This window comes from Poecilia latipinna, unplaced genomic scaffold (assembly GCF_001443285.1).
Source record: "Poecilia latipinna isolate Pla-1442-1.1 unplaced genomic scaffold, P_latipinna-1.0 Scaffold555, whole genome shotgun sequence".
Lineage (NCBI taxonomy): Eukaryota > Metazoa > Chordata > Actinopteri > Cyprinodontiformes > Poeciliidae > Poecilia > Poecilia latipinna.
The window spans coordinates 144,457-162,589 of NW_015113171.1; the positions used below are offsets into that span (position 1 = coordinate 144,457).

At 36.7% G+C, this 18,133-nt stretch overlaps 2 protein-coding genes across 2 annotated transcripts in view; one reads left to right on the forward strand and one right to left on the reverse strand.

The window, feature by feature from the left end:
• Positions 1-1,095: 1,095 nt before the first annotated feature.
• scamp2 (secretory carrier membrane protein 2) lies at positions 1,096-14,832 on the reverse strand. The gene is made up of 9 exons (XM_015041486.1): positions 14,643-14,832; positions 9,790-9,864; positions 9,090-9,176; positions 7,252-7,363; positions 6,307-6,435; positions 5,415-5,574; positions 4,886-4,987; positions 2,800-2,920; positions 1,096-1,704 (listed from the first exon to the last, which is right to left on the reverse strand). Exons 1-9 carry the CDS (start codon positions 14,697-14,699, stop codon positions 1,555-1,557), a joined length of 993 nt encoding a protein of 330 aa, XP_014896972.1. The 5' UTR covers positions 14,700-14,832; the 3' UTR covers positions 1,096-1,554.
• A 1,201-nt stretch (positions 14,833-16,033) lies between these two features.
• The window catches only part of mpi (mannose phosphate isomerase), a 12,488-nt gene continuing 10,388 nt past the window's right edge, over positions 16,034-18,133 (forward strand). Inside the window, exons 1-2 of the mRNA XM_015041498.1 lie at positions 16,034-16,093; positions 17,294-17,421. Coding sequence (XP_014896984.1) covers positions 16,078-16,093; positions 17,294-17,421 — 144 coding nt within the window. The 5' untranslated portion in view covers positions 16,034-16,077. The remainder of the gene's footprint in view (positions 16,094-17,293; positions 17,422-18,133) is intronic.

Sequence of the window (18,133 nt, forward strand, 5' to 3'; positions counted from 1 at the left end):
AACGGCACACAACAAAACTCAGCTGTACCAGCACCTCGCAGATATTTTAACTTTTGCTCTTGTTCATGGTACAGCTCTTGCAGTTATGGTTAAAAACAATAGGAGCTAGCGGTACCCGGAAACAATCTATGTGGCGAAAATTTAAACGGAAGTATGTCACCACTTCTCGTGGCATATAGGCTATTGCCTATATGCCACTATATAACTCCCTACTATTTACTCAGTTTCCTGGTCTTAATAGAAAATTTTCAGTTATGTTATGTGGAAAAACCCCCCAACAGTTTAAGAGACATGAATACTTTTGTAAAGTAATTTAAATAAAACCTGAACTTTAAATGAGAGCAAAGCATTTTTATTAGATACATTTACTATTGAAATACAAAAGGGACCGAGTCTTTTCCCAGAACAATTCATCCATGTCGAACAAAATGAGGGAAAAAAATCAAATCTTGTATCAGCCACTTATTGAGTGGAAGAAAAAACAATTAGAAATCTGCAAATATTTTGAAAAAAAAAATACTTACAAAAGTTACATCTCAGTTGAGTTTTTAAACAATACATTAAATAACACACACACATGCTTTTTAATATAGGAAATGTGAGAAATGTACAGCGGTGAGGCAATAATTTACATGTCTGCAAGTTCTAACAAGTAAAACAGACACACAAAAATGGCCTACAAAGTCAGAGAACCGTGATTGCTATGAATTATTGGAAAGCTTTGATTGCTAAGAAAATATGTATTTTCTCATTTAAAAAAAGAAAAATCCACTCACAGCAGAACTAATAGCATAAAACAAAGGAACAGAGCAGATCAGACTGTCTGCTTCTAAATGATTGAATTGGGATGGACTGTATGAGCTGCTGTCAGTGTAACTGGGAATATTTCATATTTTTCCATAATCCAGCCGCAGTTGCTTCAAAAAGCGGTGAAATGATGCGTAAAAATGAATAAAAATAATCAGAAAAATCAATCCTAAAGTAAAAAAAAAAAAAAAAAATCGCATTAGAGTCTGAAACTTCGTCAAAGCTCTGCTAATTCTGCTTTCTGTTGCCAAGTTACATTCATGTAAAACCCCCACAGAGCAGAGCGAGTTTGCTGACCGATTCAAAATCTATATTTACAGTAATGTCCATGTTGAAGCAAATACAACAAAACACGGCTTATTTTCCATAATTCTGCAGATTCTGAGACAAAACAAGTTAGATCAATGACAAAACAAAACACTTCATCTCTGTTATATTCAGGATCCACCTTTAGTGGACAAACACCCTGCTCCCACATGGAACCGGCCTGTCTCTCTCACACACACACACACACACACACAAACATAAGAGCATTGTCAGAAAACATATACAAAGCAGAGGCATGCTGAAATGGACATCGTTAATCTTCATTTGTGTCTTCCTCTCTAGTTTTTATTTGATGACTGACTTTCCCCTCAGCTGCTCTTCTCACACACACACACACACACACAGCTGGATGTCGTCACTTGGCTGCAGACGCAGAAACCAGAAACTACGGTGAGCGTTGATTTGAGCTCAGTCGGCCTTTTAGTTGTTTCCCTGGAAGGTTCCGCGGGCGGCAGCGGACGCTGCTCCGGTGGCTGCCGTCTGGAAGCCCTTGCTGGTGACCACGCCCTGGGAGAACTCCTGCTGGGCCTTCTGGAAACTGGCCCCGGTGCGGCGGTACATACTGTGGACCTGAAGACGGGAGAGGTACGGCATTAATTATTTAACTACGCAACAGAAAACCTGCATCAAATCCTCTCCTCAGACTCTCCATTTATTGTATCGCTTATCATTTATCATGAAAAATTTCTTGCCATGAGAAGATGTTTATCATTTTCATGAAAACTAATTTTTTTTAAATATTAGTAAATCTGGATATTTGATTAACTACAGTCTCCATGTGCAGTTTAACTGGTGCCTTGAAGTTTCAAATAAGAACAGAATTTGTTTGTGGAGCGATGAATGCTGTGGTTTGCAGTCCCAACCAGACAGATACCTAAAAAAAATAAATAGTTGTTTTAGTCATCGGATTAGCACTGGACAATATCACAATAAAATTCTAAGTCCGTATCGCCTGTCCCTCCCTCCAATCTGTGGCGTGAGGCAGTGGGAAGTGTTTGGGTTGGAGGACAGAGATTTCAGCTATTGACAAAAGCTAATGTTTCCATAGAAACCACCATGGAAAATTATGAATCTGTTTAATCTATTCACAACTTTTTCAAGATGCTGTTTGTTCACCAATGTTTGTCAGAATAAATCGGATTCAATCTTTTGAAGAATTTTTTCTGGCATTATTTTTGTTTTTTCTTTTTAGATTTGTTGAAGTTCTCCATATTGCCAAAAGTTATATTAAATCTGCGCACGTCCAAATATGTAATAAAAACATGCGGTTATTGTATGGTGACCTAATTCTTCTCACCTGATTGGAAGTTGTTAAACAATGGAAAGAAATGAAACAAAAAAAACATATCCTTCTGCGAATTGAGCCTTCATTCACACAGCAGGAAAATGCGACACAAATTTTGTTTTGCTCGTACACCCGACTTTTTCATGACAGTCCGAACGACCCAATTCCGATCTTTTGACCCCCTCCAAAACATCCGATTTGAGCCAAATCCATTTGTGGTACTAAATTGGTTATGTGTCCAAAGCGTTTGCAGTCTGAACGGTCATGACACATTTCATCCGACTGTTACGTTGTACGTAATAGTCGGACAGTTGTAATGTTCAAAGAAAACATTGCTGAAATGGTAAAGCAGAGCTGTCTAAAATAAACCGAGGTCTTACCATCTTCAGCAGGACGACAGACATCACGGCCCCGATCGTGAAGAGGCAGGCCACGATGATCATGATGCCTCCCACCGCTTTTTTGCCGTTGCCGATCTCAGAGAAGGCAGAAATCCAACCGCTGGATCAACCACACAAACAAACAGCTGTTATGTCTTAAGCTTCGCTTTTAACACAGAAACGCAGAAACAAGCAGTACATATCCTAAACATGTGTTATCTTAGGTTGTATTTATATACATTTTTAAAAAGTTGCAAATACCCCACAAAAAAACTATACAAAAAAGCAAAAAGACCACCAATTTAATCAGATTTTAAGACATTAGAAGTAGAGAAACAAAAAAAGGTGAAATATTAAAATGTTGGGGGTTTAGAGTTAATTTCAAGTGAAAAACCTTGAAAATGTATCCAATTAGTCAACCTGGTGTGCACATTGCAGGCTGTAGTGACAGAAATACAATCTACATGTGAAAATTAAACATTAGGATGTTTGACAGATATCAATAAAAACAGACTAAGGATGAAGATGTAGGGAAGCAATTTTGGTAAATTATAGGTTTGCTAAGTAATATTTCATTTTTGTTTTCATTTTGTATTGTTGGTAATTTGCCAAAATAAAGTGAAGCAAACTGAACTAATTTACAGTGAAAATAAAAATAAAATGTCAGAAAAAAACAAAAACTCCACATATAAGAAACAAAACTTTCATATCCAGTTCGAAGAGAAGGAAGAATCAAACACTACAATGTGTATTTCGGTCCAGAACGTAGAATCCAAACATGTCCCAAGTTTTTACGGCACAATACAAATCCAACAGAAACTCCCAAAAATTAAGAAAACACACAAAGAAGCAGCAGAAACTTACAGGGTGACCAGGAGACACAGAGACTGAAGAAAGAAAAGAGTCTGTCAGAAAACATGAAACAAGATCAGGAAGAGGAGGGAGAAGACAACGAGGAGGGACAAATGGTTGAACTGGAGTTGGTCAGAAAACCATTAAAACATGTTTAATGCAGCAATTAAAATTATTTGATTGTATACCTTTGAGTTATATGAATCTGTGTGAACTATTATATTACTAAGAAAAAACATACAAAAAGTCAATTTAATGATTATTTTTAAAAGCTTTATAAACCTGGCAGATGTTGGAATAAACAAATGAGAATCTCAGCAGCTGCAGTGTTCGGTCAGAATATAATCTGTATTCCTTTTACATTATTTTGGTAATCGATTGTTGTATCAATTATTTTAACAACTAATCAATTAATCGTATTTTAAAAATTCTGCAGGTTTTTCATTTAAGCCTTTTTAAATACAAAATTAAAAAATATGTAGAGATGTAAATAATTTAATTCCTTGTTTAGATGAGAAAATAAACATTTTATTGCCTGGAACAGCAATAACGGCATTCCTTCAGTGAACGATTAATCGTTTGTAGGAAAGGAAGCCCCTGCAGCTAAAACACTCTTAACATCGACATGTGAAACGCTCAGTCCTTTCTGCTTCACTTAATGTCAATAAAATGTAGGGCTAACAGGTTTTTAATGACTGACAACAAAATGTGCTCAATAGAAGATTTTATTTACTGAATTTGAATCTGGTGATGCTAAAATTACTGAGAGGAGTTCTGGGCAGAGAGTGTTTACAGACAAAAAAGTTAGTTTTTTTTTATCTTAAATGCAAAATTTAGATATTTTTGGGACAGTTTTGGTTTCATTACTGCTCTGAGTTTGTTGTTCTTAATTCTTCATACTCCAGTTAACGATTAATCGATTGATAAATTAGTTGACAATTAATTCACTAACCAATTAATCACGACTAATCATTTTAGCACCAATTCATTTCAGTGACTCGTACAAAAAATTCACCTAATTTCAAAAAGATCCAACATACTCAGCTTTAAACTTTTATTTTGTCACTTCAAAATCTTTCAGGATTAGAATTAAACATTTCAGTTTTCATGAAAGTTGTGTTTGTAAAGCTAAATTAGTAATTAAATTTAGCCTGAACATAACTCCTGTGCAGCAGCCATGAAAATGTTTCATCAATTTCATCTGACCATAATTGTGGTTTTTGCGGTTTCTCACCTGTTTCCCCAGAAGGGGATGCCCACAGCCTGGATGATGACGACGGCCACATGGCAGAAAAACACAAAGAAGAAGAAGAAGAAGTTGAAGGAGCTGTCGCTCCTAAACGAGAAGAAAAAAAAAAAAGTTATCTTAAATCTTAGTGCTTTGGGTTCAGAAGACAATTTAAGACACATTATTTTACTTATTGCATGAGTAAAATACAAGCCTATTAGCCTATAGCCTATTAGTCTTGCCACGACAAAAAAATGAGATCTGTGATTAAGGAACTTCATTTAAGATACATGACTTTAATACTAAAAGGCTTTAAATTACATGAATTTAGGAGTTTTTTAAGGTTTAAGATACACGAATTTAATACTTTTTAAGGATGTGTCGACATCTGCGACAGACAGATGGTGGTTTGATACTCCAACATGTTGGAAGTCTGTGACCTCCTGGCGAGAGAGTCTGAGGAATCCTGCCGTTCTTCTGCGTTGTTGATATTACGGATAACCTCAGGGTTTCCCGTACCAGTGGTTAAGCTTACCTGAAGGCCTTGTAGACTGGCCGGTACCAGCAGAGGAAGGAGCAGGGCGTGAAGAGAACGAGCCAGAGGATGGAGAGGCCGAAGTCGACTCCATGTTTTGTGTCATCGATGAAGTAGGCCAGACACGCCAGCAGGTTGAGGAACAGAGTCACAGAGTAAACTGGAGGAAACAGGCAGCAAGGTGAGCAAACAATGAACACGTAAAACATTCAGTGCATTTAGTTAACCATGAGCATCAACACACCAGGACACATTTCTACAATGAGAGATTCCACATACATAAGGGACTTTATGATGCTTCTTTATTTTTTTTAAACCAGAACCTTTGTTTTCCATTTCTAATGCGCCTGTAAATCTGACGCACAAGCAACATCTGCCAATAACAGCGATGGACGACAAAGTCGCTTCTTGACCCGCTGGACGTTCATTTATGCTTCAAAAACATGATCTGATTGCATGCTGGATAAGACTATTGTTGAGTGTAACTTGTGCTAAAAGGAGTTAGCTTATTAGTCTAGAATAGCATCTCAACGTGGCAGCAGCACAGACGTCCCCAATGCTAATGTCAGCGTCCACAGTGCACATTTCTAAAGAAGCATTTTTTTTTTTCAAATTAGTTCCATGAGTGAAAAACTGAAGCTGAATGAGTATAATAACACTTTGCACCAATCTAATGGTTGGACAACCTAAATAACAGATTAAAACACTAAATATCTTTGCTGTTGAGCTCACACATCTATTTATTCAATAATTTAGCATCAAAAAGGGGTTTGGAATTGAAAACGTTGCTTATTTTTGTTAATTTCTTTGATTAAAATGGGTTTAATTTATTACAGATTCCAAATTATTAACTAATCGAGCTGCACCATTAATGAAAACATAAAACACTTACACATCCACAGGTAGTACATCATTTTGCAGACTCTCTGGTACTCGGCAGGGATTTCCTCTGAGAAGTCCTGATAGAAACAAGGTTGGATGGGGAAGAACTTGGGAAGTGGAGGCCAGTTGTTCTCTTTACCTGTCGACACAGAATAACGTCAGTCTAACGGCAGACACAACTCAACACAAAGCTGCACTGAGTAGCCTTTGTACCAAATACTCTTTTTACTTTTACTGGAGCAAAAACATGTTGAATTTCTGCTGCTGTCACTAGAGGACAAAGTTAGGCTCCTCTACCCATCCCTGCTTTTTTAAAACCCCATTTAAATGCTTCACATGCCTGCAGGACATATTTTAAACACTAGAGGGTGCAAACCTTAAGATTGGCAAACCCAAAAAGCTTTGCACAGAAAACCAACATAATGTAGGTCAGCATTTAGTCAACAGACATGGAATAGTGGCGACTATGACAGAGTAATAGGGCTGAAAAAGGAAAAGAAAAAAGAAAAAGGAGGACAACATTTCAGGCAAAAGAAAAAAAATTGAAACTGAGATTTATTTCCAAAGATCTAACGTTTTCAACTTTTGAAGCTAACAACATTTCCAAAAGTCAAACATTTTTGACATTTGGAAACTAAAACTTGCAACACTTTTCCAGAAGTTTTTTTTTCTTTTTTTGCAGAAAATTTCTCCCGTTTCTTTTTACTTTTTAGATCTACGATGGCCCTAACACGCTGTCGTCTTAAACGGGTGGATTATTTATTCCGTTCCTTATGTCTAAGTGGGAACTTCAGGTGAGCACAGCGCCGCTCAGAGGGCAGTTTTTCATATCCTGAGCTCAGGTATGAAAGTTATCTCAAGCATCCTCTCTGCAGCAGAATGCAGACGCTGCATGTCTTCCTGTCTCGGTAAACTGTGCTGCTTGCTGCTGTGGGGAGGCTGTGTCTGTAAGGACCTGTGGGGGCCCGGTTCTGCAGCTCCTGCTCCCTGCGGTCCAGTTCGGCTGCTTTCCTCTCCAGCTCTTCCTGCTGCCTCAGCAGGTTGGCCTGAGCTGCGGCGGCAGACGCCTGGAGGAAATGGAGACAGAAAGGAAGAAAGAAAAACACAGAGGGGCTTAAAATCTTGACTCTACAAACGCGACAAGAGGCAAAAAGGAAAAGTGGATTTTGGTGACAATTGAGGGTTTTTGCAGCTTGTGTGTGAAATTTCACATGCATCTGGTGCAAACAGGAGGCTTTACAAGCAACAATGTGAAACTGGTGATCGACTTGTCATTCAGACCTGTGTAATGATTCAGAACCGTCTTAGTCAGAAGGAAGAACTGAGAAATGAAACTAAAGGCAGCACATCTTGGTAGGCGACAGAGGTCATGTTAACGGAATATTTTCTGTATTTGACTGTTTTGTTTGAGGTTTTTTTAAACAATGGGAAAATTTGAAGCCCGTGTGTCATTTGACAGGTTATAATTCATTGACATGAGCAGACATTACAGACTATACAAACAGTAAAGAGCAACTAAAAATAATCAATAAAAAAAAATCCATTCTGAATATCATCTCATGGACTCTGAACTAAAGGCATCTTTCTGACAGCGTGTTGAAGAGTTATGGACCGTCTGGTTCAGAAGCACTTTCCAAACCTTTGGTTGAAATGGTTTTTAATTCCAGTCTCCATTACAGACCAGAGAAAACTACAGAGAATGCAACGTTGAGTTAATCAATTTATAGTCTAAACAGAGGAGCCGACAGTTTATCTTGAGGAAATAAATGATGGTGCAGAAGTTAATTAGACCGTAACAAGCGCAGTGCGCTGCACAATTGAGCCAACATATCAATATACCAAATCAGTATCTGTATGGGATCAATACTAGTGTGGTAAGATTGGTACTTTACTTTCAGATTCCCTTTTTATTTCATTTTATCTTTGTGCTGTAGCTTAAAAAATAAGATTGTTTTGATTTTTTTCTCAAATTATAATTTTACTTTTACTTTGTTCATTTAGTGAAGAACAGAAATCAGTTTTGTTGCCTTTTTCTTTCAATCATTTTCACCAACAACCTTCCACTGAATGTTTTTTAAAATGTTTGTTTTTGTTGTTTTAAAACCTAAAAACAGAAAGAAAATGTTGGTTCTTTAAAAACGACTATAATTCTCTGATAGTAGATATTTATTTAAAAAAAGAAAGACATTTAAAATGGCTCTCTGGTTTGCAATGGTTGCAAACTTTGACAAACTAAAGTGAAGGTTTGTAAAATTTTACAAATGTTTACTCATGTTTATAAACAAAAAAAGGGTTCGTAAATGTTTACAAACCTTTAATTTGGTTTACAAACATTAATAAAGTTTACAAACCTTTACTTTGTAAACCAAAGGAAATGTTTACAAAGAGTTACTGTGTTTACCAGAGTAATATTATCCTAGCACACAACCTTTACTTTGTTTGTAAAGGTTTATTAAAACCCTTACAAACCTTTACAATGGGTTTACAAACCTTTATAAACTAATTTTTGTTTACAAACCTCTACTTTGGTAAACTAAGGTTTACTTGGATTGTAACCTGCAACCCTGACAAGCTACATGTGAAGTTTGTGATTATAAAGTGAGACATTGTTCACATCATCTCACCATTATTGTTCTCTCTGTTCACTTTATTGTCCCCAGTGTTTGTTTTGTGATAAAGCTGAAGCAGCTGCATAAAACAATTAGAGTGTTAATGAACTGCAGACGACACGTGAACAGGAACAGGACAGAGGGAAGTCGGCCAGCTCCGACTAACGCGACAACGTGTCCTCACCTGTGGACTGGGTTCTGTGGACGGCTGCAACACGGCCGGCTGGTAGGGGGCGGTGGAGGCCGGGGTCGTCTGAGCTCCGGCAAAGTCCTGACAGAAAAAAAAAAAAAAAACAGATAATAAAAAATAAACAGCTGATGCAAAGAGAAAAGATTAAAGCTAAGGGATGGGGAAAAACGTTTGAAAGTGAAGGCAAATATAAGGAAGAACCAGAGAAGAGGAGGAAGAAAAAAGAAGCTCATTTTACTGAATGAGTCAAGCAAATTCAAAAATAATTGACAGAATGTTGAAAAATAATCTGAACAAAAAGGCAGAGAAATATTAAACGGATAAATGATTTTTACTCTTTCGGGTTCCAGAAGGCTGGAGAGTATTTTCAGGAATTATAGAATTTAAATCATACAAAATTTCATGTATACATTATTTTAGTGTACACAATTTTAAGAAAAACTTCATATTACATTCTATTTCCATTAATTCTACAGTCATAAAGACACATTTCCTTACAGTAAATTATGAACAGAAGATAGAAAATGATTTCAACTCCTCAGTGACTGTATTTGGTTACGAAACAATCAAAATGGAGGAGGAGCAATTACCGCATAGTAACCACATTTTTACTTAGTCATCTAGTCTTAACATTTAGGGGACATTTTTTAAAAACTTAACTAAAAAAAAAAAAAAAAAAAAAAAGATGTCTTACACTGGATGGGGGGAAGGGGTTATACTGGTCAACCGGTTCAATGCTGGAGTTTGTCACCTGAGTGACTGAAGGATCCTGAAAAACACATAGAGACGTCACTACATATCAATAACAGATACACAAAACTGATCACTGTGCTGTGCAATCACCAAATAGATCCGACAAGAGCAGGCTTGACTGGAACAATCATACTGAAAGTATGATGCCAAAAAGATGAAAAAACAACATATTTTTACATCTTATTTTGAGGGGAAAACACCAAATGGCAGACTGATTTCCATTTATGGCCAGGCCATAAAGTAAATCAGAGCCTCTTGCTATTGTAGCCTGAACCTGCGGAGGCTCAGATCAATCATTAGCTTTGGCAGAAGTATCGGTACTCATTAAATGGCTTTTGTTTCAGGGATGGCAAAATGCAAAACAAAGGTTGAAAGGCCCTTCGTCTGAGTTGGAGGAAATTTTAAGCAGTTAGTGGATCATTTAAGTTGTAATTTGGAGCCATTTATGGAACAAATACAAGAACTTTATATACACACACACACATATATATATATATATATATATATATACACATACATATAAACAAACTACAGGTTTTTGTTAATTATTTTTGCTTAATTTTTTAAGTTAATGTGAAATGTGTTTCTCATTTGTTTCTGCATTTAAAACTTTTTCCCCATAATTCAAGCTTGAGGCTAAAGTGACGTTTGAATCGTACTGCAAAATAAGCGATAAAATGTTTTCTTATTTAAAAAAAAAATGAACTGAATTGTTTTTACTAGCATTTTCTTACTAGCTTAAGTTGCTATCACAGTACGGGACAATCTTTTTATGCGATTACTAGATTAATCGTCAAAATAAATCAATCAATTAAAACAATTGCTTACAACAGCCTTACGATGACGTGGTGGTTTATTCGATATTTTGCTTATGTCTATGTATCAAAAATCTACAAATTATGTCCTATTATAAAATAATAGTATTTGTCAGCTGTCCAAATAATTATTTGATTTTCTGTTTTAAATTACAAAAATTCAATCATTTGATGGAACTCTGGTATTTTTTTATTCAAGATCCACATCCTGTGATAATCTCATGGATCCAAAATTATTCATGTGAATAATCTTTCAGCTGTGACCCCGTGACCTCTGGTATTCTGTAGGAGTTGGGGACTTTAAATGTTCTTGACACTCCCAGTTAGTCACACCCATAAAACTCACACTATGACATGTTGATGGAACCATGTGTCTGACTCAGGGCTTCCCACAGCCTGGCGGGCCACCAGGCTTTACCTGCTCCCCCACCAGGCTAAGGTTTGTTTTTTTCATATAGGCTTATTTAGACACCAGTAACAGTGACAGCAGAGGTATGTTAACAAATGTCTTTGGTGAAACAGTAACATAGTTTGGACAGTATGTGAACATAGAGAGACTGAGGTCAAGTGTCTTTTCTATTCACTGGATCTACGTAACAACCGTCTGTTTTTACCGCTCTACACGCTAAGCGAATAATGCGACAACTATACGGAAAAAGCATGAAAAATTTTTTAACACTTTAATTATTATTTTTTTTTATTAGTTGGTGTTTAGGTGTTGTTTTTAATGTCTTCCTATAACAATGCAACTAAATAGTCTTATTTTCAAATTTCCTGTCAACTTTAAATATTTTTCAATTCAAAAACAGGGTGTGCTGCTGGATGGCCGCCTATGGCCTGGCTTAGCAAGTTTTCTGCTTAGTGTTAAAAAAAGAAACAACCCTTTTTAAAATCACATTTCACAAAGAAAACGTGTCAAAATAACTGCTTGAATCCAGTCATGTTACGACGGCAGCGTCACACTTTATGACGTCCATAAAGTGGAGGGCGGCTGTGATGTCAGCGGTGACCTGTGTTTGTGGATGGCTGGAGAAGCGGCTGAATAAACAGCGGCCGGCGTAAGTCCTTGAATTACTGAAACGGTACATATATATACAAGCCATGTTATGCTTTTATATTGTCTTCCATTAACATTTCACCTGAGAAAATTCACATTTCTATCCCTTAAAGTCTAAAACTAGTCATGTGATTCCACCTTCGCTCCAGTGCTGTACGTTTACAGCATGAAGAAGTAAATAACAGAGATATCCTAGTGGAGTGCTGACTTGGGAACAGCCACACCCTGATTATAAGCATTATCAAAACCATTCCTGCTTCCTGGTGCGGTGATGTTTGAATATCAGCCCGTCTTGTTCGAGGAAAGGTTTTTGTATTTTAGCATCCAGTGAAGTTGCAGCCTTTGCAGTTTGTGGGGTTTTTTGTTGTTGTTGTTTTTACATGCCTCACATTAGTCCTCATTTAAAGAGGATTGGCCTACGGTTTTCATCTGGTTCCTCATCGTTTCCGTCTGAGCGCTGTAATCACACAGCAAGAGCACATCCAGTTTCCTTTTGTTTTTCTTTCTACTTCAATACCATTTAACACAGTTTGTTCTGTTGATAACGGCTCTAAAATACAGCACTTACACAATATAAGAAATTGACTCTGATTTTGGTAATCATTTTATACTTTAACTTTTTTTTACTGGTAAAAGCTTGAAAACTTTTACCTTAATTTGTTAGCTCTCAGCTTGAATTCACCTTATTCTGAAATTGTTACACATTTTTTCATCTAATTCATGTTAGGATCATATTACATGATCCTAACATGGACACTTTGGACACTTTGGTCCAAAAACGAAAGGCTCACTCTAAAAAGAAAAAAAAAAAAAGAAGCCAAACAATGTTTTGTGTTTTACTTTTGCCACACTCCCATCTGCATAATGCTCCAAACACATGGAGAGAGAGACGAACTGCTCCTGTTCCTGATGGGAATGTTTACAGGTGTGTCGGCTGCAGCGAGCTGTGACCTCATGCTAGAGTCACATGGCCAGTGAGTGACGTGTCGGCTTGTCTTGTGTTTTATTCATTATTCACACATTTCTGAGGAGGAAAATTAATGTAGAAGATAACAGAAACTGAACTTAACCACCCCTACCCTGAATAAAAAAGAAAGAAAGAAAATGAAGCAGAGCCTCAAGGATGTTGCGATGCGTTTATGTGATTATTGCGGCCTAAAATGACGGATTTTATGGTAGCCTTTTCAACAAAGTTGTGCTTTTTTTTCTATTGCTTTATTTTTGCAGTGACAGGATTTAAAAATGGTTAATATTCAAAGTTTAAAATACATTCTCGTATTGAAATGGCTTACAAATAAAATTATGTTCTGAGGAGTTGTCAAAGTGTAAAAGAAGAATTCAGTATTTGTCATATTAGCGTTTAGCGCAGTGGCATCCAAACTTTTTGCCATTAGGGCCAAAATTGTTACTTTTTTTCTGAACATATTGCTAACTAATATACTACACAGAGAATATTTTAATAAAGCAACATAGTCTGAAGTTTGCGGAAAAGGAATCTGTATGTGTCTCAAAGAGTTGCTGCGTTAAAAACTTTCGAAAACTTTTTTTGGGGTTTATTGTCTTCATTTTTTCTGTGATCATGGGCCGAGTGGCCAAACAAAATCAAGAGGCCTGAAAATGGCCCGTGGACCACACTTTGAACTTCCCTGGTTTAGTGTCACTGTTTTTATCTTGCAGGCTTTGCTTTCGAGAGGCGTCGTGAAACAGGAAGTTAAATAAATATCGGGATTTGTCAAAATTCAGCTGAGTTGCAGCAACTGGTCAGAAAAGAAGGAAATACAGAAAATACTACGGTGATTGGTGAGATTTGCAGACAGGTTGCGATGACTGGTGAAAATTGTGCGTGTTAGCCCAAATAAATTCTTACTACAGAATGAGAAGAAGCTGGTTGTTAAAAATAGTCAGTGAAATCTGAAAAATGTGTGTGATTTTACATAACGGCACCATGTATCATGGAAACCCCTGGGTAGCCAAAAATGTCTGAGTCCAACGCATACAAACCAACCTTTTTTTTTACTGGTCTTACAATCCATACAGAATGTAGAATATGCATTAGAGCGTGGAATACATGAAACATAAATTGGGAGTTCAAGATGTCAGGACCAAGCCTGGCTCCCTGGTTAATAATTTATGTTGCTAGCAATCTAAACAATGCAATCATCAGTTCCATTTAAAATACTTCTTCACATGGCATAAGCAATGAAAAAAAAACTTTACACTGTTATTAAAAAGTCACATTAATAACAAATGGTGTTATTGGACTAGTTTCCTGTGATAAGTACACTTCCATACACACAAACTCTTCCTTTGGTTGATGGGTTAATTGATCTACTTCTGATCAACGGATAATAATACAATTGAGTACATCTGGAGAGTTTATTCTCAACCTGAATAAACTATATACATGAATATACCAAAATTTAATTATTATTTTTTGAGTAGTGAATTAACCTGCATCTTACAACCTGTTTGTTAGGAACTTGCTTCATGGAGCAAATGAGCATTAGAAGCTTGGCTGATAATTAACAAATTTTAAAATGTCCAAAAAAAAAATCTATAATTCGTGTTAAAGCTACAAATATTTATAGAATTTGACTTGAAAATAAAGAGTAATAGTGGCAATGAATTTTAAAATAGCTTGACACACATTCTTGGTTGGCTACAGTTTAACTTCCTGAAAGTCAACTCTGAGGGTAAACCGCCTTCTCCGGCGACGTACCGCGCTGATTGGCTAAGCAACTGCCAATCCTTCGGGGTTGGCCAATGGCTTTCCAGAAGCGGGGAAATACGTCCCTCCCCCCCTCACCCACCCAGCTACAGCTGCGTTTCCTGGCGTGCTGGCAGCCTTGTAACGAAAGAGCTCCCTGCAGCCGCCCCCGACAGCACTTCATCTAGCAACAAGTAATTAAACCGCTCACTTACATTGAATGGGTTAATGTTGCTGGGTTCCGCGAAGGGGTTGGTATCAAACTCCGACATTTTGGAAGAATGGCGAGGCGTTTATCCTCTGGAATAAAGTCAACAACAAACTCTTCTCTGTCCGCTTCAGAATCTGCCCGTCCTACCCACTTCCTCGAATGAACTTGAAGGCGCAGGCGCACTGAGATTTCGGCATAATGACGTGTCCTGCGTCATGTGTCATAAGTGCGCTTCCTTAAAAATACTGATAAAGATAAATAAGTGTAGTTCTTTGTTCTAAATATTTGTTCAACTAATGTATTCTTAAGAAATAAAGAATATTTGTTTGTCTTTCGAGTGTGCACCAGTGACTACTGTTACGGTAAAATGGAAGATTATTTACACCATTTTGATTTGACTGACTTTTATATTTCTTAATAAATATGTAAACCTAACAAAAATGACGCTGAACAGTCTTATTCTGATGAAAGGACAAATACTTGAAAAATACAAAGTAGAAATTTAAGCATAAACGATAAAGACTTAAAATTTTGGCCACCACGTGTCAGTAAAACTGTTTCGCAGTTCCTTGGCACTTTGCTAGGGGGAGTGTCACCTGAATCTGTAGTAGTAACATCAACCTTGTCTATTTGTTAGATAAAGTCATCGTTAAAAGAGAGTGATTATTATATTGGTTAAGCTGTCTAAACATACAGCTACAAAAAGATATCTTATTATTCGAGGAAGAGGAGCCACATTTTTTTTTATTACCATCCTTGACATACCGTATACTGTACACGCATAAATAGGATCTGAACAGATTCATGGAACAACTTGCTTTTATCAAAATATAACCAAAGTAAGTCTTGAAGAAAATTTTTAATCTTTGCGTAAACAATACGCAAAAGATTATTTGTTAGAAACATTGTATTGTGAATTGCATCTTATTGGTTATCACAATTTCTGCCTTCTTCATTTTCTCTGGTGGAAAGAGTTTTCATAGTAATGCTCAGTTGGGAGCACCTGCCATGACAGGATTTCGGTACAAATATGACTTATTTGTACAAATAGGACCTAACTTTTATACATTTATAACTGTTGTCTCTTTTCAAAAAAAGAGACAACATTGAATTCAGTGTTGAAAGTACCTAAAAGTAGTAGCCCAATAGCTTTGAACAACTTGAATTTTTCCCAGTATTTTATTTTTCCCTGCTCTTAGGGAGCAGGGAATATTTTATTTAACAACATATAGTATGTAAGTGCATGTCAACATAATCGATTCTAATAAGAAAAAAAAATCCCTAAATTATATTAGATGCAGGGAGAATGTATGAGTTTTTATTTTAACAAATAATAACCAAATAAAGTGTAATAACACCAAGAAAAAAATAAAAAAAGGCCACGGAGGCGGTCATTGAGCGGTGACGTCAGCAACGTGCAGCCTGTCGACGTCGCAGCCATGGAGGAAGTAAGAGGTGAGGTGGATTGTCCTCATTCAAATCAAATCTGCTTCAAATCATCGCTTTTATAGATTTATGTTGAGGTCGCTGGTTCTATTTTAAACCACGTAATACTTAAGGCGGGTTGTGTTATTTAACGTGCATCCTTTTGTTAAGTCGGCGTTCTGTGTTTTATCGTAAGCAGGCAGACATACTCCTGTGTGAAACCGACTCTGGTAGCACTTAAACAAAAAACAATAGTAGATGTCACGGCTCCATATTGTGAAGCAGGTATTTTAGGGACATTTGGCTGATAGAAGCAACGCGGTGTAAATTTGAGACATGCTCGCGCTTGGCAAAGACCCCATTTATTACTGCTCGGTGTTTTATCGACTTACGTACCCCCGTTAATTCAGTTCCCTTGTTCAACTGAATGAGAACATCAGCTTATGGAATCCAGTCAGTATTTGCAATTAGAAACGCTGCCTTCTCTTTGCCAATTAATTGTCAAAAGTAATTTCGGTATTTGTTTCTTGTTTTGTTGGTACAATTTAGCCAACACATTACGTCAGAGAGGTTAAAAACTGAAGAAATTCGTCGAAAGACACGCTGAAAATGATGAAACTTAGCTAATGAAAAATTAATGCACACTCGTATAAAGAATGATAATGTAGAAATCAAATAATTTTAGGAACTTAAAGTATAAAGAAAGCTCAAAATATTTGTTTAAATCTGTGATTAAAAGGAGTAGAAACGTCGTTAAACACCAGAAGCAATTTGGATTTGCATTAACGGAAGAAAACATCTTCAACACTACAAGTATTACTGAACATTGCAAAGATTATATTGATATATATTTCCTTCCTTTTTTGTTTCATCAGTGTTATTACACAAAATAACCCACAGTTACACTGTGTGTAATTGTGCACAGTAGTGCACAGTTACTGTGTGCACTAAAATGGACAGAGTAACTGCATCTAATTATATTTTCATTGCTAGATTTAGCACTTAGATCATTAAAAAATTTACATTAAACTGGAGTATTGAGAGCTATGAAAGTGCACCCAGTATGCCAAATATGTTATTGCCATGCAGCCTTTGTATAAGCCAATAACATAATTGAAAAAGCTAACGAAAGGCTGTTCTTTAGTTGCTAGAAGTGTTTGACTTTTTAGTCTAAGATAGAACCAATAAATATTGGACTTTAGAGTAAAATAGATGATGTTCTCTCCTCAGTGTTTCCCCTGACCTGTGCAGTTCAAAACTATGCATGGGGAAAGATTGGGCTGGACAGTGAGGTGGCCAAACTGGTGGTTGGCGGAGACCCCGTGGCAGTCATAGAGCGGGACAAACCCTATGCAGAGGTAAGAAGGGCTTAATGGAAAAAGGAAATCTTTTTATGTAAACGGAATAAAAACAAACAAACAGATTTTAATTAACTGTCTTGCTGGCAAATAAACAGGTTTTCATTTCAATGTGAGGAATATCACTTGCAATTTGGCACTGACACTTAGAAAATGTGTTGTTCCCTGAGTGTGTTGGTAGAACAGCTGCTTTTCCTGGTGCTATTCAGAGGTCTTTATTTAGCTCCTGCTGGTCTGCAGGCTGTGTTGACAAGGTCATTAGTTCATGTGGTGACATTTCCACCTCCTCCGGACCACACTGTTTCTGTCCGGGTTAGTTTTCATGTCTACAGAGTTAAAGTTTTATCGTGATATTTTGTGACGCTATTGTGATAACGATAAAAGTGACAATAAGAACTATTTATTGCTTCTTTTTTTAGGTAACTGTATGGGAGTGAGTGCATGATACAGCAGTCACAGCCCCACAAACATAAATACTGACCTTGAGAAACACATCATGTGTAATATGCTTGTTTAGGAGACCACTCACATAAAGAAGTGTGATATGTGTCACTAATATGCACACAGTAACTGCATTTAATTATATTTAAAAATGTATTGGTATTTGTTTTTATACTTTTAATGAAAAAACAGTGGAGAAAATAGAATAGTAAAACTAACAATTCTGATAATTTTGCATGACAACTACAAATCAAAATCTTATCATGATAAT

Excerpts from the sequence above, each read along its gene's own strand:
- scamp2 (XM_015041486.1), bottom strand. The coding sequence starts at position 14,699 with ATGTCGGAGTTTGATACCAACCCCTTCGCGGAACCCAGCAACATTAAC. Across the intron at positions 7,364-9,089 it reads CCACAGAACCCAGTCCACAG|GCGTCTGCCGCCGCAGCTCA; the intron begins GTGAGGACACGT and ends CATTTCCTCCAG. Across the intron at positions 5,575-6,306 it reads GATGTACTACCTGTGGATGT|TTTACTCTGTGACTCTGTTC; the intron begins GTAAGTGTTTTA and ends TGTTTCCTCCAG.